The following is a 25,586-nucleotide window of genomic DNA, read 5'->3' as shown; positions in this document are numbered from 1 at the left end:
ATGAACTGTTGACAGCTTCTGGGGGAGGGAGAGTTAGTTCCCTTTAAGTGTGGGGTCCTTGGTTGGGTTGCTGTTTCTAGTAGATGGCCTCACACCCATGAGATTGTGGGCAGCATAAATTGGACTCTGGGTTTTTTTTTAAATAGAGGCCATGAAGTTTGGAGGGTAAGGAGAGTAAGGAAAATCTGGGAGGAGTTAGGAGAAGTGGGTGTGGGTGATATGATTGAAATCCAGTGTAGGAAATTCTCAAAGAATTAACAACAGTGTTACAGCGTTTTCAAGCAAGAAAGAACGAATCCAATATATAGAAAGGTATTCTCTCTTGGTTTTAGAATAATGAACAATTTTGCCCTGTTTCTTTGTTATAATCTTATATTTTCTAAAGTTTCAATATGGGCATCAAATGCTTAGAGGGAAAAACATCTTGAAAATCAAATCTTTGGTAAAACTTCGTCTATAATACTGCAGGCTGCTGTGTCATTCAAAAATGCAAAAGCCCTAAATACAGTGAAATCTTCAAGGATAGGGAGGGTTGTTGGCGAGGACATGTGAATTATGACACTTCTAAAATATAAAACCATAAAACTTTATTTCCCTGAGCAGTTTATAGACCAATGTAAATGTCTAAAAATAGGAGATTGATTAAATAAATTATAGCACAACTATAAAATAGAAGATTCATAAATGTTTTCTGGCATTAAGCTCTCTGAGAGCAAAGGCAGAATGTGTGCGGTGTGGTCTTGCTGATTGTGAGCATCCTTATCTTTACATAGCTATTGAAGGAAGGAAGGAAGGAAGGAAGGCTACTCATATTAGTTTGGGAAGGGGAAATGGTGGAATTACTAGGGATTATTATGTCCTCTGTTATTCTTTCATGTGTGTGTTCTCAAATATTCCACTGTAAATGTAATAACACGAGACATTTTTATTTATATATTTTATATTTAATTCTGTGTATACCTCTGTGCCTCTGTGTGTGTGTGTATGCGGATGCAGTGCCTGTGGAGGCCAGAAGAGGGCATTAGATTCCCCAGAGCTAGAGTTACAGGTGATTGTGAGCCAGTTGACATGGGTACTGCAGGTATGCTCTCTTAGCCTGTGAGCTGTCTCTCTAGCCCCTGGGTAGCTTTTCAAAGATAACCTGGAATAGAGGAAACCCTGTTGAAGTTGGGACCACTTTCCACCTCCCTAGAGCATGGTCACCTTGTACACCACTTCACTACTTTGTCACTCAGCCTGCTGCACTGGGACACTGCCTGATGTGGAAATAAACATTTCTAGAAATGTTGAAAGAATTAAAAGTCAGTCAAAAGAATTAAAACAAGACGCATTCTCCACTTCCCCTAGAAACTTCTAGATGGAGGGATGAAGAAGCCTTTAATTATTTACAAAGACCACCCACCCTACACACACACACACACACACGCACACATGCACGTGAACACACACACACACACACACACACATTCTCCTTGGAGAGCACAGAAGAATCAGGTCAGAAGTCCCCTGCCTCACCCCGCATCCCTGTACAGACAACCAACCGTTTTGGTGTGTGAATATCCTTCCAGCTCTTCCTGATGGGATACATACCGAAATTTAAGGTGTTATATTATTAGCGTTAGTACGGAGTACTTGAAAACACACAAAAGTATAGAAACAACCTTAATAACAGGAGAACGGGTTAGGAAGAAAACTTTAAATGCCTACTTATGTTTAACTTTTTAAAAATTATCATTATAAGACATATATGAAAATGCATATTTATTAATTGGAAACAATCCTTTCATTTTGGGGCTCATGGGACAATCATGCAAATAACTCAGGTACTGGGTAGTTTTGTGAACTAGACATAAGCCAGGGTGATCTGGGAGGAAGAATCTCTGGAGAAAATTCCTCTATCAGACCGGCCCAGAGACGAGTCCAAGGGAAATTCTCTTGACTAATAGTGGGAGGGCTCAGCCCATCATGAACACCCCTGGCCAGGTGGTCCTGGTTGTGTAAGAAAGCAGGCTGAGCAATCTATGAATTAGTGACAGTAAGCAGTGAGCCGCATTCCCTCCTAAGTTTCTGTTTTCTTCTCTGCCTCTAATTCCTCCCTTGACTTTCCTTCATGATGCACTGGAAGCTGTAATACAAACTCTTTTCTCTCCCAAGTTTGTTTTGTATTTTAATAAGGGTGGGCTGCCCTGGAACTCACAAGAGATCTGACTGCTTCTGCCTTCCGGGTGCTGGGATTAAAGGCATGCACCACCATGCCTATCCCAGTTTGGCTCTGGATAGTATTTTATCACAGCAGTAGAAAGCAAACTAAGACAACTTGATTAAAGAAAAGCAGAATTCTCTTTCTGATGAAATAATGCTTGTATTTAGAGTGCTGTTCCCACCACAGGGTGACTCACAACTCAACCAAGACTTGCCAGCACTTGCCCACCGCACACACATATGTAGTCTTAGCTGACAGATTGGTGCCCCATTCTTAGGGTTACTTTTGTTCCTCTAACAACAAGGGTGGGTGTATCTGATCCCTTGCATTGGTTCTCTATGAGCCCTATGTCGTCGGAGGCAGCGATTGGCTGGGGTGGGAAGGACACCATCACAGTTGTTCTGTGGGTAAAGGTACCCAAATGCCCATCTTCCCAAGGCAGGGTCACAGGAGTTACTCCCCACCAGACCCGCACCCAGAATGCCTGTTCCATCTTACTTTAGATGGAGCTCTCAGACTTTACTCCCCACCCCCATGTTTGCAGCCCATGTCTCTTAGCTACTACTCAGCTGTTCATCTGCCCCCTCCATTCCAGGATGCTTTCAAAATCACGAACCTGATTGTTTCATTTCACAACTGGCCAGAGCTGCCTTTAGCCCTGGCTCCCAGAGGCCCCTGACCTTGCACAGACACACAAGGTCTCTATCTTTTAAGGTTCCTCTTTTGTGTGTCTGTATTTTGTCCAGTGCCTGGTGCATGAGTGTCTCTAGCCAGTCAGTGTTTGGGCAAATAAAGGAATAGGAACATGCTGAAGGCTTTTCTATAGTCCTTCTCAGACTGTACACATATAGGAACCTCCTGGGGACCCTGTGAAAATGCAGACTTAGATGCAGGAGGTCAGGGCTAACCGCAGAGTTCCTAGGTGATGCTGCTGGTCTCTCAGACTCACCCAGAGAAGAAAGGAGGCACAGAATCAGGATAGCTTTCAAGTTGGAAAAGCGTGCATTTGATTATCTCTTCCTACAGGGATCTTGAAATCATGAGTGTACTTTAGAATTGAAAGAGATGAAAAGAAGTTAGAGATTTTATATACGGTCCCTGCGCTCACCGAACAAGGCTGTGGGCTATTCCAGAAGTAAGAGAATAAATAAAAGTCACTTGGTATTAAATTCCCAGGACCAACTTTTTAAAAATCAGGGTCTTACATAGCTCTACTGGCCTTGAACTTCTTCCTGGTTCTCTTGCCTCAGCCTTAGGCTGCAGGGGATACAGACATGCATTGCTACATCACGCCACACCTGGGAATCTTTCCTTTCCTCTACTTTTCTACCAATCTGATATTCTCCCCTGGAGGAGTGTGAGATGTATGGTACTTTGTTCTCCATTACTGAAGTCAGAGACTGGAAGATGCTTTTGTTGCTGATGGGAAGGTGTTGCTGAGCTGAGGGAAGAAGCTGCCAGATCTAATAATTCAGATCCAAGAAATCTGTAGAGAACAAAAGGTATGGGCAACTCAAGCCTGTAGTTTCAGCACTGGGGAGGTGAAGGCAGGAAGATGAGAGGCTCAAGGCTAGCCTGGGCTACAGAGTGAGCCAGAGATCAGCCTGGGCTACATGAGAGAAAATTGTTTAAAAACAAACGAACAAACAACTACAGAGGGATTTTAGCTCAGGCTCCATGCATTCTGTTCCTGCCGTCCTGATTTCGGACTTAATCCCATCACATTCTCTAGGTCTTTAGAAGTTTTCTTTCACTACACCTAGACTTCTTCCTGTAAGACACATTGAACTGAACACCCTCAGCTCCTGGAAGAAGCATATGAACAGCCTGTTGTCTCTCTCCACCAGTCCTATTTCCTGGACAAGTGTGCAGTGCCTTTGGGTCTTCCTAGAGCAGACTGCACTAGAGCAGAGACTCAGGAATTCAGCAATTCTTCCCAGACCGTCTGTCCCTCCCTACACTCTGCCCACAATGGACTACCTTTCCCTGACAAAACTGGTATCTAGTAAGAATCAAGTCCTGAAAAAAATGACAATACAGAATGCTCAGGATGTATTTGAGAAAAAGTAGGTTGAGTGGTCAGACCAAAAAACAACCCCAAACAAACAAACAAACTCCCCAAACCACCTTCTTCCTCCCCAATGTTTAAACTATTTAATACTTAATGTTTTCAAAAGACTATGTGTCATGTATATAGACTCTGAAAAGGTTACAAAATGAGCTCTTAAAAAAAAGATTTATTTATTATGTATACAGTGTTCTAACTGCACGGATGTCTGCCTGCAGGTCAGAAGAGGGTGCCAGATCTCATTACAGATGGCTATGAGCCACCATGTGGATGCTGGGAATTGAACTCAGGACCTCTGGAAGAGCAGCCAGTGCTCTTAATTTCTGAGCCATCTCTCCAGCCCCCAAATGAGCTCTTAAACTCACACAGCACTCAACAATGCAACAGGAGTGTTTGAACACCTCTGTTGTATAAAGACACAGGAAATTTGTTTTTCTTTTTATGATGCCAGGGATACAACCAAAGGCTTGCTTATACTTGAATAAGCACTCCACTACTAGGTTACATCCATGCCCATTTTCTGTCTATCTATCTGTCTGTCTATCTTCTATTTTTTTTGGGGGGGGGTGTATTGAAACAGAGTTTGTCTGTAGCTTTAGAGCATGTCCTGGAACTAGCTCTTGTAGACCAGGCTGGCCTTGAACTCACAGAGATCCACTTGCCTCTGCCTCCTGTGTGCTGGGATTAAAGACATGCACCACCACCACCACCCGGCTCCTATCTTCTATTGTCTATCTATCTATCTATCTATCTATCTATCTATCTATCTATCATCTATCAATCTATCTATCTATCTATCATCTATCTATCTATCTATCTATCTATCTATCTATCTATCTATCATCTATCCACCTATCATTTATTGCCTATCATTCATTTACCATCTTCTCTCTACCATCTACATACCTATCTATTTACCCATCCACCTATTTATCTTCTATGTTTAAAAAATAGTCTGCATCATATATCCACAAATCTCTAAACATAGTTGTTTAGCCTTGCTTGCTTTTGAGTTTTGCCTTATGTAAGAACATTCTGCTTCATATGTGCACATCTTACATTGGACTGTTCTGTTTTTTTTCTCTTCAGAGTAAAGGTTCCAGCAGTTGTCTTTTCACATTTCCAGGAACGCCGTGAGTTTGGAATTACACAAAGAGTGGAATTACTAGACACGTGTGGACCCATGGGTATACGATGACGACAAATCTGTTGTAGCAAAGATGCTAATTTATACTACCACGGTAACATATAGGTAGTGTATATGTGTTCATGAAAATCCATGTTATCCCTGTCAGCTTGTATCCCCGGAACACAGGCAGTAGAATCTTACACTGCAGCACTTCTGTGCCAAGAGACAATGCTCTTGACTGCATGGGCTGTTAGCTCCCGAGCACCTGAAGAGAGAGGTGAGCCAGGGACTACCATCCAGACTCAGCACCGTGCCCCACATCTGTCTAATCCTAACCTAGGTGGACAGGACACTAAATGGAGACAAGAGATGAAGGTGTCCACTGGGCCTTGCCATGGTCCTGCAGTCACGATAGCAGGCAATCAACGGCAAAATGAGACCAGGGAGGGACTTGAAGGCCAAATCCTTCATTTTACATTTAAGGAGATGGAGGCTCACAAAGGTTAAATTACTTGACAAGGTCTAAGAACTAATTACTGCATGAACCTCTCCCTAGGGCACTTGATTCTTAATCCAGAGTTGCATACTTAGTAATTTAAGACAGCATGATGTCATGGATGAATTCCTCAAAGAATGAATAAAATATTATATTCAAAAGGCAGCATGATGTTGATTCATAATGATCTTAAATATTCAAACAATTGATTTATTTTTAAAGGTAATTGTTTAATGACTGATGAATTTGGTAATGCACACTTCTTTGCTTATGGTGTGCACTGGAGTGATATTCAATGGGATGAGCGGAAGAAAGAGACAACCTCAATTATGGTTTCAATACGCAAAGTTAACTGTACTAAGAGACACGGGTCTCTTGAGGAAAATAAAATAATCCCCAATTAATGCATTGATGATTCTTATTCTTGGATAACGTTCTCAGGAAAATGTGAAGGCACCTCCTTAAAAGGGGGGGGAGAGAAGCAAACTTCAAATTCTTAAGTTTCAATTCAACTCTCTTTTATGAACATAATTAAGCTATCCTAGGAGGCTGGGGGCCGCGAGATTATGGCAGGACAGTCTCGGTGAACTTCTGCTTTATAATGTGAGACTATTTTACAATGGGACATGGAAAACTCATTGAAAAGGGACCGATTTGGAGGAGATACTTAGTGCTCTTCAGACTGAGCATAATAATGGATCATGCTTGTAACCCAGTGCAGGCATCTCTGACTCTCTCACTACAGAGAAAAGAGTCCAGCTGGGAAGCGCTAGGAATCTGCACAGGAAGCGGCCCCTGCAGCCTACAGGGGAAATGCTCGCTCATGTTTACCATGGGAATTCTCTGCCTCCCCACTCCTGCTCACCCGCCTCAGTTCCTCTCTACTCCAAGGAGCCATTCTCCTTTTAAGAACATTTCTTTAGGGCTGGAGACGGCGCTGACTGGGTCGTGTGCTTGCCTCAAACGCTTGAACGACCTGGATTGGATCCTCAGCGCTGCATAAACTGGGCACGGTGGCATACCCCAGCACCCAGGAAGTGGAGACAGGAGGATGAGAAGTTCAAGGGCATCCTTGGTTACACAATGAGTTTAAGACTGGTCTAGGCTACATAAGATACTGCTGCCTTCTTTTTCGGGGGGAATGTTTACATTTAACAATGTCTTTGGTTTGATAATAAAAGCCTTCTGTGTGCCACCCCCCTTTCAATGATAGAATAAAGCTCACCAGGTGTTCATTACTTTGGGGCGAGGACTTGGAGGGAAAGAACACCTACTGATTTTGCCCAAGAGTGCTGACTATACCATACTGAGTTACTCCTTGCTCAAGTTTTCCTCCTGGCAGCCATTTTAATCAGCACTTCTCCTATTTAATGAGCATGGAGTGCCATTACATAATCACCCCGCTCGCCAGATTGATGATGAAAAGAGGAACTGATTTTTCCAGCTGCATCATTTGGAGTAAACGTTAACTTTCTTTCTGAGTCCTTCGTCTAACAGCATTAGCGTGACAAATATGTCTTTCTCTAGCATAAGTAATTAGAATTTAATCACTTTAACTGCATCTTAATTACCCCAAATGAATTGAAAGGACATTTAATAGCAAAGATTAAATTGCCTTAATGAACGATTTTTGTGACTCCATCAATACTGGAATCACGGTAGCCGCTCCTCAGCCACTCACCAAGATGCCTGCGATGAGCGCCACTGTCACTAGGTGGCGTGCTTCACTCGCTTGCGCATTTAGCCCCCGCCCCCCCAAATCCTCTGCTTAAGAAGGCAAGAGGAAAAGAAAGTGTGAAGCTCATCGCTTGTTGTGTTCCTCTGACAACCTCTCTTTGAGACAATGAAATCATCATGTTAAAAGAAAGGACTTATGGCAGAAACTGTCCATACTCGGTACCCTGGGACATATGCAAAGAATGAAGGGCGACGGGTGCACGGGTGCTGACGGAAACTGAGCTGCTCTCAATCACCAACATACATGCAGAGCTTTCTGTCAGTTTGCTGTGTGTGTGTGTGTGTGTGTGTGTGTACGTGTAGTCGTAACGTATGGATAATAGGCAGGTGTTGTTAGAACAGAGCCCAAGGCAGATGAGAACATCGGCCTCGGAAGCATGGGTGGTCTTGGGCCTTTGGGCCTTCCTCCAGGCATGGGTCCCAGAGGGCCAAGCTTCCCCGCAGAACACATCTAATGAGATGGGCCTTTCCCATCAATAATTGTTTAAGTGAACACGGGGGGGGGGGGGGGGGGGGGGGGGGGGGGGGGGGGGGGGGGGGGAGAGAGAGAGAGAGAGAGAGAGAGAGAGAGAGAGAGAGAGAGAGGAGTTTCGTGTCTGTTAGCTGCCACTCTGGCTGCTTCCTTGGAGCAGAGCAATTAAGAGAAATCTTGCCTATACATCTGAGAAGAAAGAATGTTTCAAAAAAAAATTTCTTGAGAGCCCAAGAAGAAAGATTTACTCTCTAATTTCAAGAGCTTTATGATGCATGGACCTTGTTAAAAGGACACTTTAGAGGTTAGGCTGGCCTGTGGTGGCACATGCCTTTAATCCCAGCACTCAGGAGGTAGAGGCAGGCGGATCTCTGTGAGCTCTAGGTCAGCCTGGTCTACAGAGTGAGTTCCAAGACAGCGAAGGATACAGAGAGAAATCCTGTCTTGGAAAAAAAAAACCAAGAAATCAAAAACCAATCGAGAGAGAGAGAGAGAGAGAGAGAGAGAGAGAGAGAGAGAGAGAGAGAGAGAGAAGACAGCAAGTCAGATGTCCACATTCTGAGTGTATTGACTGCGGTCTGGAACTGTCCACAGAGGCCAGTGGTGGAGAACATGCTTGGCCAGTGCCTTGGGGAAACTGAGTCCAGGGCATCAGTACACCTCAGTGAAGTGATCAGAGACACATTATTTCAACCCACTACAGAGAACACTGGAGAAAGCAAAGGAAACTACCACACCCCATATAGATTCCCAGACCCCCAGGCACATTAAGATCACCTGGGAGCCCAGGTCACACCCCACTCAATTAGATTGGAATATCTGGGGTTGCAGCCAGACAGTAGTTGTTTAAGTCTTTAAGTGATTTCTATGTGCAGTAAGACTTATGAGCCATTGGCATAGACAGAATATTAAATGGCAATGTCTACCGCAGCATGCAATAAACAGAAGGTGAACAACCAGCTTAAATTCTCTCCTTTTTCATTGGTATAACATAGCTGATGAATTGTCTTATTAAATCTACACATTAGAGGGATGGAAATGTTCTACAAGCTATTTGTTCCATTGTAACATCTTTGGGAAGAAACCCATGTTGCCGATAGAACATTAAGACCTTGATAAATAATTGTAAGATTGTATCAAATGGTCACATTGTCACATGGCTGGCCTAGTCACCTGTCACGTCAGCAAGAAAGTAAGCTTTATCATAGGGAATATAATAGTTTTAAAATAAAAGCCTGTAAAGTGGATGAGATAGGAATGGAAGACTGTGTACTAAACTAATTTACATTTGAAATAAGACCTTCCTTCTTCACGGACTGTGAGACTGATGTTTTCCATGTAGACAGACTGTGGCTATCTTCTGAAGGTGCTCACTTGTCTTATTCAAATGTCGACACACAGAGAATAATCTGTGATGCCTATGGATTGAATTTTTTATTATAAATATGTTCAATGACAAACATAACTTCATGAGATTCTTTTTCTGTAGCAACCTTTGGTTGGGGGGGGGCATTCAATTTTACCAAAGTGTGGAAATCTTAGTACTTAATTAGGGTCTGAAATGAAACCAGTTATTTCACTTTTGAGCCACTGGGGTTGTTACTAAAACGAGCCTGTGTTTAAATACTTCATTATATGCAGTTTACAGAGAACACTGGGCATTGCCACTTCAAGGACGTGGCTGCCACTGACTATGGAAGCCCAGGAGTGAGACACCTGGGAACCTCCTTCTAAATTACCCACAGCCATTAGAGTTGAATATTTCCTCTTCTTGACAAGAAAACCAAGAATGGATTTTTACCAGTATGCTCTGTAAGAACTGTTGCTTGGGAGAACTTCGGGGACCAGGGTGTTTGATTAGCTGAATTTGCCACGGATGTGGAAGATGATGACATCAAACAGCTAGTGTAACAACCTCCTTAAAGACCTCGTAGATTAGAGATGACTATAGATTTTTCCCCAGCACGGATCAAAGGGACTGAATTGAACGTTTTAGCTTAATGATCCAACTCTTGTCACACCCACAGGGACGCAAATTCCGATTTTATATGCTGGTGTGCACGTGCCACGCCACGTGGGGACAAACCAATCAGCCCCTGATCTTTGACGACGGTTTTGATCTTTTTGACGACCCGAAAGGGCCAGTGTTTATTCTTGGAGGGGCCTCCCGCTCTCAAAAACTTCTAAATATTAGCTATTAATGTTTCTTTGCTGCAGCGTGGAATCCTGTACCATCCCAGTTGCCTCTTTAGAGATGGAGCCCAGCCTTAGGCTGCGAGGCGGCGGGGATCTGTCCAGGGTCCTGACTCTGGGCCAGGGTTCCATGCCTGCAGGCTCCGACAGCCCTTTCACTCACTCCACGGGAGAGGAAAACAAAGGCTTCCAAGCTTAAGGCCTGGGGGCTGTGTTCTGACTCACTCTGGCCAGTTAGCTGGGAAGCAAGCCAAACAAAGGAACTGTTAATCTGTGCGGACTATATTGGTCCCAGCTTCCGACTTCCGACTGCCAGGGTCACCTCTGCACTCATCGTTCCTCTTAGGTAAAAATATGTCAGAGAGCATAATTCCGCCATGGAACCGGAATAGTCACCCTTTCTGGGTAGGTTAGAGTTCGGGGTGTAATTGGTAGGGAAGGTAATCGTGTCTTCCTTGATGGGGGCTTTTGATAGGCATCCTCTTCCTCCTCCACGCCTTCTTACTACCAAAATACTGCTTTAAAAAAATCTTTAGGACAAGGATGCTCTAAAACAAAGCCTCGGCCAGCCTAACGTCTATCTCCTGTCCCCTCGCCGGGCGGTCACTAGGGGGCGCGCGCAGCGTCCTCTGCGCTGTCACCCCAGCTGCAGCAAAGCTAACCAAGGTTCCGAAGTCCCAGAGCAAAGCCAGTTCACCCCTGACTCTGCTGAGCTCGCAGGGGGCAAAAAACGTCAAAGATAGTCACATTTAGGTTTCGGAATGGCTTTACTGCTACGATCTACCTGTACTATTGTAGTTTTAAGTGACTGGGTCTGAAGTGATCGCAGTACGCTGACCCTGGGTCTTTGGGATGACATTCGAATTATCCAAGGATCTCCGGATTGCATCCTGGAGTGGGAGTGATAGGTAGGCACCTTTTGAACATGCCATGGGGTTTGTTTCTGGTGGGCGCCCTTCTTTGCCGGCCACAAAATTACCACACCGCAGCCACCAGGTCTCCTTCAGCCTCAAAAAGCAGGCTTAACCCGGTACAAAACTACAATAAAACTACAATCGCTAATTATCGCCACAGGCACCCATCAACCTCGCTGCACTTCCTCTTCTCATGGGATGCCGTTGCCACCAACAAAAAAACGCACAAAGGCAACTATTGTCCCACCGAGGGGACAGATAGTCTGTAAGAAAGATGTCGCTCAGAGCCTTCTGGTGACTGTCCCCAAGTCCTTTTGACTTTACATCCGCTTGGTGTGTGTGTGTGTGTGTGTGTTCCGATTACCCCAGTTCACCCCCACCATTCATCCCTGGAGGCTCTGGGACTCTCGGTCGCCTTCTGATAACGGGTTATCCCTTAGCCACGCTGAGAGAAAGCAATCCCAGGCCTTGACCCCAGCCTCCAAGGCGGACACGGTCGGTCGCGCCCTGCCGGCCCTTTGTTCAAGCGGCAGAGGGCTAGGAGCAGCTGCACCACGGGGAGAGTCACAGTGCAGGGCGCCAGGGAATCGGTGTGGCGGTGCCGCCTTCCCTTCCCACTCTGGACCCCAGGAGCTCTTCCAGTCCTGGCATCTCTCATGCCCAGTCCCCCCTCCGCCCCCACCAGTCTCTCCACCCAGAATTCTTCTGGGATTGAACAACTGCGGTTCTTTGGGGGCCAGTCTGGCTCTCCTGCCTGGCTCTCGCTGCCGGGGCAACACCGGACACTTGAAATATCACTGGTCGGGATAAATATTAACACAAAAGCAAATGGACGTGTGCAGAGCCAGTTATCAATCAACCAGGCCGCAAGGCCACTCACAGCAAACACGGCCCAGGTTGGGTTGGGCAAGACTTTCTCAGGGCTACTTCCAGGTAGAGCACCCCCCTCCAGCTCCTAGTTTAGATCTACCTCTAGCACAAAGGAGCAAATACCCGACCGCAAGGGGGCGAAGTACCGGGTGGGTGCCGAAGAGCAGGCCATCTTCACGTAGGGCTCTGGAGGTCTCCTCACCTCTGGCCGGGCTGAGTGCCCAGCACACATCCTTGCCTGGGCTGAGGACCTGAGCCAACACCACCTTCTGGGTGCACAGTGTTAGTTGCACTCACTTGTGGGTGTCTCTTGCAGTCTTTTCCTGTGCTGCCAGCTCCCGCCGAGGGGCCAAAGCCTTCTGGAATATTTAATTGGAAGCTAATCTCCTCCTGTCTTGATAGACGCCCACGTCAGAGGCGGGGCACCCAGCTTAGCTTCCCCACCCCACTCAGGACCAGAAGCGGCGTGCGTCTGGTCACGCTGCGTTTTAATGAGCAGCAGCAAGCATTACGTCGAGGCAACATATATTGATTTTTAAAAGGTAGTTAATTTGGTGAGAATTTCCTCCAGTCTTTCACCAGCGCTTGTAATTTATACATTCTTCTGGCGCCTCCCCAAACATACTGCCACGTGCAGAGGACTCTGACCCTCCAAACACGCTGCTTGGAACGCGGGTCCCAGAGAGGACTGAAGAAACCTCTCCCCCCCCCCCCAGGAGTGAGGGAACTCGGCCAGGCCTTACAGAGGGCTTGAGAAAAGATGAGGGTTTAGTCTTAAGGGCTACAGCTAGCAAAACTGCAGTGGCTGGTGATGGGGAGCCGGCCCGAGTCTTGTGGCTGTCTAGGCAAAGCATCAGACTATCAGTCTTTAGACTCCATCACTGAGGCATGCTGGTCACCTTCCCAAGGATCAGAAGCTTCTCTTAAGAAGGGAAGAAGAAGAAGAAGAAGAAGAAGAAGAAGAAGAAGAAGAAGAGGAGGAGGAGGAGGAGGAGGAGGAGGAGGAGGAGGAGGAGGAGGAAGAAGAAGAAGAAGAAGAAGAAGAAGAAGAAGAAGAAGAAGAAGAAGAAGAAGAAGAAGCAGCAGCAGCAGCAACTAGGCTGATTGTTCTTTAGTTACTGAAAAATGGGCCTTGATTTCTAGGCAGAGTGGATGATTCTGGGTTTCTTGCATGTGCACCCTGCCCCTCATGGCAGACTTAGGTTCCAGTCTTCTCACTCCTTTATGTCCCAGAAACAAAAATGAAAGAGGTGGTGCTCCAATCCGTCTCAGGACACCCAGTGTCCTTGGGATCCGTGTTAGCTTGAGCCTCCTACTTTCCACACATTCTAGGAAAAGGCCACATGCTTGGAGCCAAGAATAACAGAGCTAGTCATTTGGACCTAGTGTACAGACACCCTTTGGTGACCTTCTGGGTCCCATGAGCACCTGCTCAGCACCCAACTCATGCCTTTAGTGTGCAGGTTCTAGAACTTAGTCTTCATTCACTGGGCTCCCCAGCACCAAGCACCAGCCCCTCCCCAACTCAGCTTTCTTATCTGGAAGTCAGGGGGCTTTGCACAGGATAGACAGGCTAGGTTTCCAGGATGAGGCACTCAGCACAGGACCTACTAGTCCCTCCTTCCAGGGTGTGACAGAAGACCATGTGGGGTGTCGCTGATGTCTGGAGTGTCTTCAAGTGGTGGGATGGGACTTTCGCGAGAGAGTACGGCCTTTTTATCCACATTTCCGTGCCCTACACAGGCTAGCCTCAGAGCCCTCCCTACCTGCCTGGAAGTCGGGAGCCCTGGCTTCAGGCGAGGGTGCTATGGAAGGTCTGAGGGAACAGTGGGAGAGCAGCAAGATCAGCTGCACCGCGGGGACTCAATGGGCCCACCAGGGGCTCCAACACCACATAAAGTCTTAGTGGAACCGTTAGGCTTAGGCATTCGGTCGGCCCTCGGCCAGGCCAGGGTCGCCTTGTCCTTTGCCTCACCTCACTCCTGGGAGTAATAACCCTAGCCTGCCTTGGGAACTTTAGAGCAAAGGACGGAGTGAGTTAGCCTGGAAATTCTGGGCGGCCAGAGGCTGAAGCAGCGAGGCACCTACCACGGAAGGCCTCTAGTGCCCAGATGCAGGGAATACTAGGGTAGCCCGCGCGGGCTAGGATCCCAGGCTAGTCCGCACCTGCCTTTCCCCGGCTACTCATTGGTAGGCACCGGGTGGGGGAGGGGGAACGGCCGCATGCTTTGATTTTAGTCGGTGAAACGGCTCAGTGCCCTCGGCTCAGAGCGGATTGACTGTCTCTCGTTCTCTAGGGACGAATTAATGGAGAACGATCAGTTAATTAACAAATCCTCATTCCAGCGTTTACCTTTCTCTTCACCAAGACTCAGACCTGGGCGCAGGGCTCAGATGAGGCTGTATGTGTCTTGAGGCCGGGTTGGGGGTGGGGGGAGACTTGGACACAGGAGTCAATCAACGCGGTAACCTCCACCCAGGTCTCATGAACACAGTCCGCCCCTAGGCTGCCCTCTTCTCGCCTCTTCAAGGGTCGCCGAGTGTGTCTGAATCCCTGGTGCGGTTCATCATCTGGGCTCAGCTGTCCACTAGGTCTCCTGGCCCACTACGGGAGTCAGGCATGTGCCTGCACTTGGCAGCTGAGACTTTCAGTGCTCAAAATCAAACAACCTGCTAGGGGTTTGGAACTGGGAGCCCGGCTTGCTGATTTGGGGAACATTTACATACTCCCACCCAAGAGCACAGAGACTTAGATGAAAAATCACGAAAACGAAAAAACGAGTTGTCAGCGGCGATCCCTGGGCTCAACGGGAAGTTCCTGGGGACCTGGTCACTGTCTGTCTCTGTCCCTCTCCTTTCCACAGCCGGTTACACGCGCAGCCCATGTGTGGTAACCTTGGCGAAGCCAGGTTTGGAATCTGTGTACACACCCTACCGAAGTGTGGCTCCCCGGACGTGCGGCGCCAATAAAATGGGGCAAGAGTGGGTGGCCGCAGCCAGCTCAGCCAAATATTGACCGGCAGCGTGAGTAGCGCCAGTCCCGCGCCGGGTATGTGCCTTGTGCAACCGGAGTAGTTTTAGGTTTTCCTCCTCCCTTCCTAAACCCGCTATGTTCCTCTGAGAACCACACAACCAGTGTTTCACCAGGTTCTAAGAGTCTCTCGGCCTGAGGCTCAAAACCCTGCAGTTCTGTCCCCGAGCACAAATGCGACCCCGAAGCCACGGTGGCCGCCTTGTTCAGTCTCCCACAGCCCAATGCACTGAGCCCCTGGAGGAGAAGGTCGGTTGCCTAAGCTGGCTCTTCCAGGTCTAGGAAAGAAAGGGGAGGCGGAGCGGAACGAAGCGCGCCCAGCCTTCTCTCATTCCCTCCCACCTTCAGTTCCTTATCTCGCCCACGCGCCCGTTTGCTCACCTGCTAAGCGGAGCGCGGACATGCGCTGGAACTCCGGCTCCTGCAGCCACTTCCACATTCTCCGGAAGGTCTCCCGGCCGGACTTGAGTTTGCTCCAGGGCTTGGGGTTTCGCAGCAGGTCCGAAAGGGTCCCCTGGGAACGGCAGAGCACCCTCTGCGCGAAGATGGCCTGTGGGATGCTGTAACGTTTGAGCTCGGTGGTGATACGCTGAGCCACCTCTTTGGTATTGATCTCTTCCATCTGCCCTGAATTACTTCCATTGCTGACCTGCGAGCCGGTCACCGAAGGGTTGGGCTCCCGGGCTGTGCCCAGGAGCTGTCCGTGGCCCTGGGCATTCAGGTGGGCATGGGGATGGTGCGGAGGAAGGCCGTTGATGGGGACCATGCCGGCCGAGGTGGGCGTGAGGTGCTGCTCTCCGTGGCGACCGAGCATGGCAGGGTGGTGGGCTTCAAAGCCATTTGGGGTAAGCATCTTGTCGGTGGGCATAGCCGCTCCGGGATGAGCATAGTGGGGAAGCCCTTGCTGGGAGTTGTGAATGCTGCCCAGACCGGAGCCAGAGAGGGGAGAGAGGCTCTGGCCCATGCCAGCCACGTCCTTGTGATAAGGGGTATAGAGGTTATTCATGGAGGCTAGCCCACGCTCATCCCGCATAAGAGTGAAACTACCACTCACGTTGCCCGCCAGGCGCTGGTGGTGGTGTGGGTGGTGGTGGTGATGGTGGTGGTGATGGTGGTGAGGAAACTTGTCGGACACAGTGGAGATGGGCGGCAGCGGCTGCAGAGGGGTTAAGGTGGTGTAGGTGGTGGGCATGCTCATACCTGGGGGAGTTTCACAGGCCATGGTCATGGTGGGGTGCAGGGGGCCAGCCAGGCTGTGCTCAGGGGCGCGGTGGTGGTGGTGGTAATCGCTGCCTCCGCTGCCGCCGTCCAGCAGGGACGCCATGCCCATGGAACGCGGGTGCGCGGGAGGCAGGTGGCTGCCGCGGTGCCCCACGGAGCTGCGCGCGTGAGGGCTGCCGCCCAGCAGGTCGGCAGGGGCGGGCACCGGCTCATGGCTCACCCCATGCAGCTCGCCGATCGTCTCCATGGTCAGCTGCGCGTTCATCGTGATGCGGGCGAGCGGGCTGCAACATCGATGTGGCCGGGCAGAGGCGGCGAGGGGCACACAGAGTCCAGTCTTCACATCGGCTGCCGGCGACTGTGGCCTTTCTTTCTCTCACTATGGATATCTGTGTCTCTCTCTCTTTCTCTGTGTGTCTCGCCTTCTCGCTTGCTCCCACCTTCCCCTCTGCTTTTTTTTTTTTTTTTAATATTAATCTCCAAAAAGGATCCGCGCTGTTGGGAGAGCGCGGTGCCCCGTAGCCTGCCCAGCCCGGCCCCCTCTCGCCCCTCTTCTTAGAATCGTGCTGCCCCCGGCTCCCTTAACGCGGCCCGTGCGCCTGCCGCGGCTGCTGTTTGCCTGCGCCGCCCGCCAGCTCGAGCCATGGCTCGGTTACTGTTGCAGACTGTGGCCGCGATTCGGTAGCCGCCGCTGCCGCCGCTGCCCGCCCTCACGCCCGCCGGGCGCAGCGCGCATGCGCGCTTCTAGACCCCGCCCCCGCGGTCCCAGAGCAAGGGCTCCGTGACGTCCCAGTACAAATGAACGGGAGTGGGGGTGGGGGGGGCGGAGAGCTTTCTCGGTGGCGCCGGACGGCCCCGGAGCGGTGCGCACGTGCACGGGACGCGCGCGGAGCGCGACCTGGAGCCGCTGCCACAGTCCCGGGAGGCTTGCTTTCCCCCTGGTCTTCCTCCTTCCCTCCCTCTCGCTTCCCAGTCCCAGACTCTGTAGCCTGCCTTCTGTCACAGTGGGTCAGCTAGATTAGAGAGTTAAAGTTCCTGGGTCTGAGTGGCTGTTTGTCTGTGCAGGTTACCCGCGAGGGGCCGGGAATTGTGCCATGGCCCTCTCCCACTCGCCCCCCCCCCCCCGGGCTTTATTCCCTGGAAGGNTGACTTGACTGCAAGGACGTCAATGCCCTTATTGTGGTAAAAAGATTACTAATCACATCTTGACACATACCCCCCCCCCGGGCTTTATTCCCTGGAAGGTCGCTGGAGCCGAGCTCATTCCCCATCCTTAAATGCCTGGGCTACCGGTCCTGAGAGGTGTATACCTTAAAGGCCTAAGTCAGCGTGGCCGCAGTTGAACTGGCACCTACGAACCTCCTGGGTACTCCTAGATCCACCTTTCCCCATCTGAGCCAAGGGCAGAAGATCATACAGTGCCTTGAGATCAGATCGAGGCCATACCTCGCTGTCCCAGACTTCAGAGGAGGTCTTCCATTATGCTCCCAATTAAGGCGGCTCTCCACTTCTGTTAACTCTGCTTGGAGGATCGTGAGGTGGACTAAAGAGAGTGCCTGGATGGGCTCCCTGGTTAACATCAGGGGTTGGTCTTTTAGTTACTCTACAGCATTCATAGAAAAGCAGCTAGAGGCTGCTGCTATTCGGGAGGAGAACCCACGCAGGCAGAGTGCACGCAGCCGCGCTGGTCTCTGCTTGGCCCGCAGGGACGCTTTCCTCTTCTCGGCGTCCCTGCAAGAAGCCTCCAGATTTGAAAATCAATTCAGCTCTGGGCATAATTGCGCCCCTGTCACAGTCACGCTCCAATCCGGAATTGAACCCGGGCCTTTAGCCTGGTGGGGACGCGTGGGGAGGCCCCCAGTGTGGGACACACACCCGGCCGCCACATGCCGCGGCTTTCTTTTATTTACAAAAGAAAGAAAGAAAAAAGTCTGTAACAAAAGGCAGAGCCTTGTCTGCTTAGGTGCTTTTATCCCTTGGAGAAAGGACAGATGTGCCCATTGTCAGGCCCTTGGCAGTTATGGCCGGGTCAGCGCCGAGCCTCAGCCCGGGGCTAGCGGTGTTCACAATAAGGATAGCCTCAGAGCCAGGCTTTCAGGGCTCAGCTACTAAACAAAGTGTCTGAGGCCTGCTATGCGCCAAACAGAGAGCCCATTGCCTATAAACTGTTTTTCAGAGGCTAGGACTGAGTCGTGGTGGTGGTGTCTGTGAGGAAAATTTGGTATATGGTGAATCCTGCGGCCGAAATCCCATCAGCTAAGGCACACAGGGGCTCATCTCTTAGCCTAGGTCCCTGCCACCAACAGCCCAAGACCACTTCAGGCCAGTCAAGGTCAGTGGGTACAGCAAGACTTCCTAGAACACTGGGCTCTGGGACTTAATTTGCTGGGTCTCATTATCAGAAAGCCCCCATCATATCCAAATAATTCCTGAAGATTCTAATTTTTGTCTATTTGGCCATGATCATTTAGGAATCTGGAGTTACCCCCACCCCCAGGAAAAGTCTTTTGGGGGGAGGATACACTGACTAAAACTAAAATTCACTAATTTATTTTTGAATCATCTCTTCAGACACATTCAAGGGTAAAATATTTTCTCTCTAGTAAATCAGCTTCAGAAGCCAAATCCACATTGCCTTATTATTTTTGAGCCCCTTTCCGGTAGTATAGAGTACTTGCCTCTCATATAAGACCAAAGGATGAATTAAAGCAAACTAGGCTCAACTGTTTCTGCCATCCCATTTTAATTCCATTGAAATGATTGCTCTGCCCTTATGACCATCTCTTCCTGAAAGACAGTTCGTTTAAAAAATTAAAGAAATTACTATACAAATTGTTCATCCTCCAGTCCATTAGAAACTTAATCTTAGAAGTCCTCCTTCATGAAAACTCCTGGCTGAGGTCCTGGAGCCCACCTGAAGAAGGGTGGGATCATGGGAGCTCAACTCTGCTCAGGTAGCAAAGGGGCTTCATCAAAAAGGTGGGTTGTTTCAGCTTTGGTTCCCAAGGGAGAAAGGGAGTTCTGGAAGGGTCTCTTGGCCTTGCTCACTTCAGTATTTGACACCGCACTCCTTACAAAGGGGTCTGAATCTCACACTGCAGGACTTGGTTCCCGAATCTCCCTCTCCCTCCTCTTCCATTTCACACCTATTACTGAAGCATCGTTTTCCTGTAGTTGCTGAATCAGTAGCGCCGTGTCTTTTGACCTCTCAGAAGCATTTCCTGTCGCTGAGTATGGTTTGGAGAAAGCATGCTTTTCTCCTCTGGCCTCGGAGAGATTGTCAAATGCTAGGAGACTGGGTTATCTCTTGTTACCTTGTTTCCTCTGCTCAGAGTGCCCAGCACAAAGCTTGGCTCCCTTAGGTGTACTCCAAGGAAAGAGAGAGCAAGAGTCTGCAGAAGAATTCCTTGAAACTGGAGCGATACATGTGTGAGGGGAAGGAAAGGGCTTCAAGCCCAAGCAACTGCAGGAGAATTAAAGGAAAAAAAAATAATGCCCAAAATTATATTAAAACATATGTGTTTTGAAAACAGGAACTAAAGGCTCAACTAGATGCTTGTTACATGTATTTTCATGTTGGAAATCAGTTTTTTTTTTTCTACTGAGGACTGAACCTAGGGCCTTGAGCTGGACAAAGACTATCACTGATGTTTATTTTGTAAATGTCTTATGTGCCCGGGAGAGGTAGGTAAATGAAATTTGTCCTCTGCTAAATAGACTTCAGTTTGCAGGAGACACCCTCAGACTTGGGGAAAATGCCACACAAGATTCTCTAAGAAGAGTCCATGCTATGCAGTCAATGGCTTACTTTTCTTGGAGAGTAGTGGAGATATAACATATGGACCATTCCAAAGCCATGTTTCTAGGCTCTCCGGACCATCAAGTGCTCGGTTTCTGTTTGGTGTCTGGCAGTCCTGAGGTTCAGCAAATATTCCTATCCCCTGCTTCGGGGTGAGAGACCCTTGGTTACAGCTTCTGAAGCCTCCAGCATTTCTGGAGCTTGCGTGGCTAGCATGAAACTCCTGCGGAGGGACCCGTGGGCAGCATCTGGTTATAGCAGAACCCTTGATAAATGGGGTGAAGGATTTGATTACAGACACTTCCAGCAGGGTTCTACTGTCTTCCTCTAGTGTCTTTTCATCTCTGGAGAAAATTTATTCAGAAAATTGCTGTTTGTGCTTCGAGTAGACGAGAATTTTAGAATAAGTGGTCTGGTGCTGTATTATTGAAAAAAATTAAAACAACAAATTAATTTCCAGTTCCATGCGATGTGACACACCCTCCCAAATCCCGCCCCCGCTCCACAGGGGAAAAATAGTGACTTCTCATTGGGGGTGGAGGACGTGGGGACCAATGATTCTAGCGTCTCTCTTTAAACTTTGTTCCTGTATTTATTGTCTATATGGTTTTTGTTCATCTATCCGGCTAACCTCCCTCCTCTTTTTCCTCCCTAAATATTGTTTTGCGCATGAAAATGATTTTAAACTCAGCATTTTTTTTTGTGCCACCCGTTCTTTCATCTCCTGTCCCCTCATAGTCCCAAAGAAGATGCCTGAGGAAGGGCGGTCAGCTCCCTCTAACCTCAGCTTACATGGAGTTCCAGGAATTGCTTGGAGCCGCCTCGGTGGCGGTCGGAGAACTGACCACGCGAGAGCATCTCTGGTTACTTCCTGGGCAAGGAAGAAAACCACCTGCTCTCCTGGGACCCTGGGTGAACTATCAACGGATTCTTCTGGGTTGAAACTCTTTCTGGGGGTCGCCTACTTTGGTAAAGGCTCTGCACGTCTTCAAGCCAAGAACGCTGAAGAGGTGTCACACTGGCCCTGGGACTGAGGGAGAAGCTTCTAACTCCTGGGTGACAGGTGGCAGGGCCCAGCGCTGGACAAGGTTAGTCTCACTCCCTGGAAATTGGCCTTCTGTAGTCTGATTTTCAGTGGGTTTTCTCTTTTGCTTAGAATTCTATATTAATGGAGGAGGAACCCTGACCAAGATTGTGAGGGAGCCGGTGAGGAGACGACAGAACTTTTCGGATTTGGAGCAGCGGTGAACACTACTTTTCCAGCCCTCGTCTTTTGGAAGTCCGCGACGGATTAGCAGTGGCCGTCTGATGGTGGAGAGTGTCAAAGCTGGGAACTGAAAAGGCAGGGGTGAGAGTGAGGACCCTCCTGTTGACGTCATTCAAAGCGACTCAAAGTAAGGAAAACTCAGAGGGGTGGACCAAGCGCCAATTGTATTAGCAACGCTCTCTATAACAACATTCTTCTCCGACGTTGGAGATAATTACTAAAGAGCAGAAGTCACCAGCCACCACCCAGCCGGGAGCCTCAGACACAGCGCAGGGCTTGGAGCAGCCACCCTACCCCAAGCCCGGCCCGACACACTTCCACTTGGCGAACTCCACCGTCGCCCAGCAACGCCGCCGACGCAGGCCCAGAACAGCTGCACTTGGGAAGGAGGAAAACTCTTTAAACAAATCATTTTGGTGTCTAATCAATTAGTGTTTGCGCAGTCAAGTACCATAGATTTAACAGAATAATCGTTACTGCCCTTGTCTTTATTTGACCCGCAGACACCTAGAAGATTTAAAAATAAAACGCAGGTGTTCTGAGCGCCTGCCCTGTTGCCTGCACCTCCCTCCTCAGCTTGCTCCGCTGGGTTTGGCTTTTGGTTTTACCAAGACCGGGGGTGGGGGTGGGGTGGGGCGGAGGGACTCACATTTTTCTTTGTCCTTCACTTTCCTATCACCCTCCCCCATTTCCGACTTGGCCCTTCACAAATCAGTCACCTTATCGGTGTGTCCCCATCCTCCATCTCTGACCCAGAGACTCTGTGCCCTGGCCCTTTTGCCTGATGGTGTAGTATTACGGAGTGGACCACAGTCAGTCCTCTGGTCCACCCCAGTCTCCAGACCTCGGCCCTCACGCGCCTTTCAGAACCTGTCCAAGACACAAGGTGTCTCGTGCTTGACCTTCAGTTTCTATGAAGTTGGGGAAAAACCTTGGCCAGGGCGTGGGTCTTGCATGCCTTAGGGGTCTTGCTCCACAGATCTCTCTCTCTCTCTCTCTCTCTCTCTCTCTCTCTCTCTCTCTCTCTCTCTCTCTCTCTCTCTCTCTCTCTCTCTCTCTCTCTCTCTCTCTCTCTCTCTCTCTCCTCTCTCCTTCTCCTAAAGGGAAAAAGGAAAAGTAGAAAAGCTTTGGTCCACATCCCATTACCCCATCACTACCCGACTGGTAAGTAGGGTATGCCAGCCGGTGGGACTGAAAAAGAGCCAAGCCAGAGGATTGTTAAGGTATAGGGTACTGCCTATCAGAGGCAGGCTTCTCTAGGCCGGGGCCATCCCAAGGTCTATGAGTTTGTCTGGAAGGTGTGTGTGTGTGTGTGTGTGTGTGTGTGTGTGTGTGTGTGTGGTGTGTATAGCTGGTTAGATACACTAATGTGTTTCCCTACGCCTGAGATGAGGTCCCAGACTACTGAAGGATGTCAGTAGGGCCTGTGGGAATATGTCCATGCAGGTGAGAAACTTTGGAAGACCCAGGCTGCCCAAATACTTGCAACCACAGTGGAGCCCATGCACCTAGGTTGCTGGTTTTGTTAAATGCAAGGCTGCAACTCTACAAGCAGGGCATAGGTGGGAGGTGAAACTGCAGGTGAGTCTACCTTCAGGCCACCTTGCCAGCCCCTCCAGTTCCAGAGGCCCCAAACACTCCAGAGTGTTACCACCTGGTTGGAAATGCCTGGCGCCCCAGGTTCCAACATCACTAGAGGAACCTTCTTTTCAAAAATAAATGATTAGAATGTGCTTGACTAATGCCCGTATTTTCCTGCTTAACATACATTAATCCAAGGAACAAAAAAATCAATATTGCTAACAACATTGCAAACAAATTCTAGACCATCTCACACAGAAACCTCAGATTTTTAACCACCCTATCCCCCTGAATTTGTTAATCTCTGGGGATACCAATAGGTCCTGACTGCTGTGGAAATCAATCCTAACTTTTCAATACTGGTCTCTAAAATCCCATCCTCCCCCAGTCTTTTATCATGGGTATATATGGGGAGAGGCACTGAAGGCACTCTATAGCCTAGCCACCTCTCTTCTGGAGCTATTCCAGAACCTCAAGTTCTCTTAATCCTGTCTCATTGGCCACCAGGTGAATGCCTAAGGTCACTGGACAGTATTCTGGGTTTTCTTTTTCTTTTCTCTCCTGGACAAAACCCCATAGGTAGCAGATTCCAGCATCTTCCCAGAGCGGGGATCCCACACGTTTTTGTGCCTGTCCTAACTATCTGAACCTAACGTTAGCTTGGTGGTTCTTGTTGGGAGTTTGTTGTAATTATTATTTTTAAAAAACTGGTGTTTTCCACCAGGAGGAAACAAACTAGAGGGGCTGGCTAATGAAGGAACTTAGGTTTGCAAAAACACCGTAAATAAGTTATTATTGTATTTCAAGGGAAAAAAATAGCTTTCTTAAATCATCCCCGCAATATAAATGGCAGACTTACAGTATGGTCCTGGTAAGTCTAAATTTTTAAAGGAGCAATATTCAAAGAGACATAGATGTCTGTATTAATTATTTATTCGCCGGTGCCTTCCTTCGTTTCTGACTTATTATTAATTAGGCGCCTCTAGTCTTTCACAGAGCGCTCCACTGAGCCGGTTGCAGCTTTAAATATGAATTAAAAGCAAATCCAAGCTACTGTAATGCGAAAATTATTCCGTGTCTTGCATGGCAGAGATGAATAGCTGCGTGGATCAATACCGTGAAACTCGGCTCCCAACGACAAGGTTATTGATAGTTCGTAGTAATGACATTAATGATGGAAAAAGGGGAATAACCGCCCACCCCCCCTTGGAAACTTTTTAGCCACTGACCCCCCCCCCCGCAATAAAAATGGGAAGGGGGCAGGAATCGGTCTTAAGTGTAAGAAGAAAATTATTTATGAAACCCGGATAAACGACTTCGGAACCTAGATGCATTTGAACTTAAAGCTCTTGGCTTCTGGCGGCCCTGGCTCCAGCTGGGGAGACCGCGAAAACCCCAAGCAGTGGAGAGCTGGGGAGCTAGGTGCGCTGCAGCAGCCTTAGCCTCCGGTGTGCAGCCCCTCGGCTCGGTTCCCCGCTGGGAGAGCCAGGTGGAGGCGCCGAAGACAGAAGCTTCTGGAAGTGGGTGGAAGGGGGATTGGCGTGAGGCGGGTTCCAGCTGTCCCGGAGGCTACTCCAGGCCGAACCCCTGCGGTCGGGACTTTGGCCTGGGTTTTACCTCTGGTTAGCTTGGCACCAGTCCCCGAAGAGAGGATCAAAAGCTGCGGCCTCGCCGGGGCCCATGGCCCTCTGAACGAGGTTGTCGCGCCCGGCTCGCCCCTGCCAGAGTGACGGGAAAAATGAGACCCCGCAGGAAGCTCAGGCCTCGCACCCTCCTCTCCCTGCTATCCGCCTGGTTAACGGGGCTTGGCCTGCGTCTGCTCTATGATGCTTGGCCTGCAGAGCCGGCGGGCTCGGGTCTTCACCCACATCGGGTCCTCTGTGGTCACCGAGGCTGCCAGTCCCAGCATCGGTCCCTCTCACTGTCCCCTAGCCGACGCCACAGCAAGAGAGGACGCGTGCAGCGGGGACGGGAAAGGTTACGTCTTGACCCGGCGGGGCCGCGGAAAAGGTCAGCGCCCGAGGGACCGTAGCAGGCCCGTGGTCCCCTCCCCCTTTGCTGGGCGCTCGGCCACCTCGTCCCCTCCTCCAGCACGAAGACCCGCCTCTGGGGGCGGAGGTCATGGTGACCCTGACAGCTACCCGAAGAACTGTGCAGAGGCTGTGGGTCGCGGCTGGCAGGCAGGCCTGGCCGCGGTTCTGGAGCGTGTCCTGACAAGTGTTTTAGGTTAGAGTGGGCTGTTGGAACGTTTACTGTGGCCCCCGAAAGAGACTAGAGGACGCCCAGTGCTGGGAGAGTGGGGGCCATCATATTCGCCCCCGAAAATATGGGTGATTTTGTATTTTTGCCTATTCAGTCTCCCTCCCTCTATTTTCTCCCTTTCCTTTCCAACACCATCATTCTTTCGTCCTTCTCATCCCTTAAACTTCTCCCATTTTCTTCCTGGTAAGCATCCCCCACCCCCGTCCTTCCCCCACTTTTCTTCCCTCCCACCCTAGTCTTATTTGGTGCCTCTAGCTTTCTTCACTACCCCTCTTCTGGGGTCTACCACAGTCCTCACCTCTAGACTTTCATAGGAAAGGCGCCAGTTCCATTTAGCACCAAC

General features: G+C 49.3%; 1 protein-coding gene and 1 long non-coding RNA gene across 3 annotated transcripts in view; one reads left to right on the top strand and one right to left on the bottom strand.

Annotated features, from left to right (window-relative positions):
• The window catches only part of Onecut1 (one cut homeobox 1), a 35,414-nt gene extending 17,996 nt beyond the window's left edge, over nt 1-17,418 (bottom strand). Inside the window, exon 1 of one of the 2 annotated variants that reach the window (XM_050125108.1) lies at nt 15,495-17,418. In XM_050125108.1, the coding sequence (XP_049981065.1) occupies nt 15,495-16,599 (1,105 nt within the window). In that variant the 5' untranslated portion in view covers nt 16,600-17,418. The remainder of the gene's footprint in view (nt 1-15,494) is intronic. The other variant, XM_050125118.1, reaches the window with a different exon arrangement.
• On the top strand, nt 15,712-22,456 carry LOC126490321 (uncharacterized). Its single transcript, XR_007589171.1, has 2 exons — nt 15,712-15,834; nt 21,290-22,456. It is a non-coding gene; the product is annotated as an uncharacterized lncRNA (long non-coding RNA).
• The last annotated feature ends 3,130 nt before the right edge of the window (nt 22,457-25,586 follow it).

This window comes from Alexandromys fortis, unplaced genomic scaffold (assembly GCF_014885135.2).
Source record: "Alexandromys fortis isolate MF-2015 unplaced genomic scaffold, M_Fortis_MF-2015_v1.1 scaffold_22, whole genome shotgun sequence".
In the NCBI taxonomy this organism is placed as follows: Eukaryota; Metazoa; Chordata; class Mammalia; order Rodentia; family Cricetidae; genus Alexandromys; species Alexandromys fortis.
This window is presented reverse-complemented; position numbering and strand designations above follow the sequence as displayed.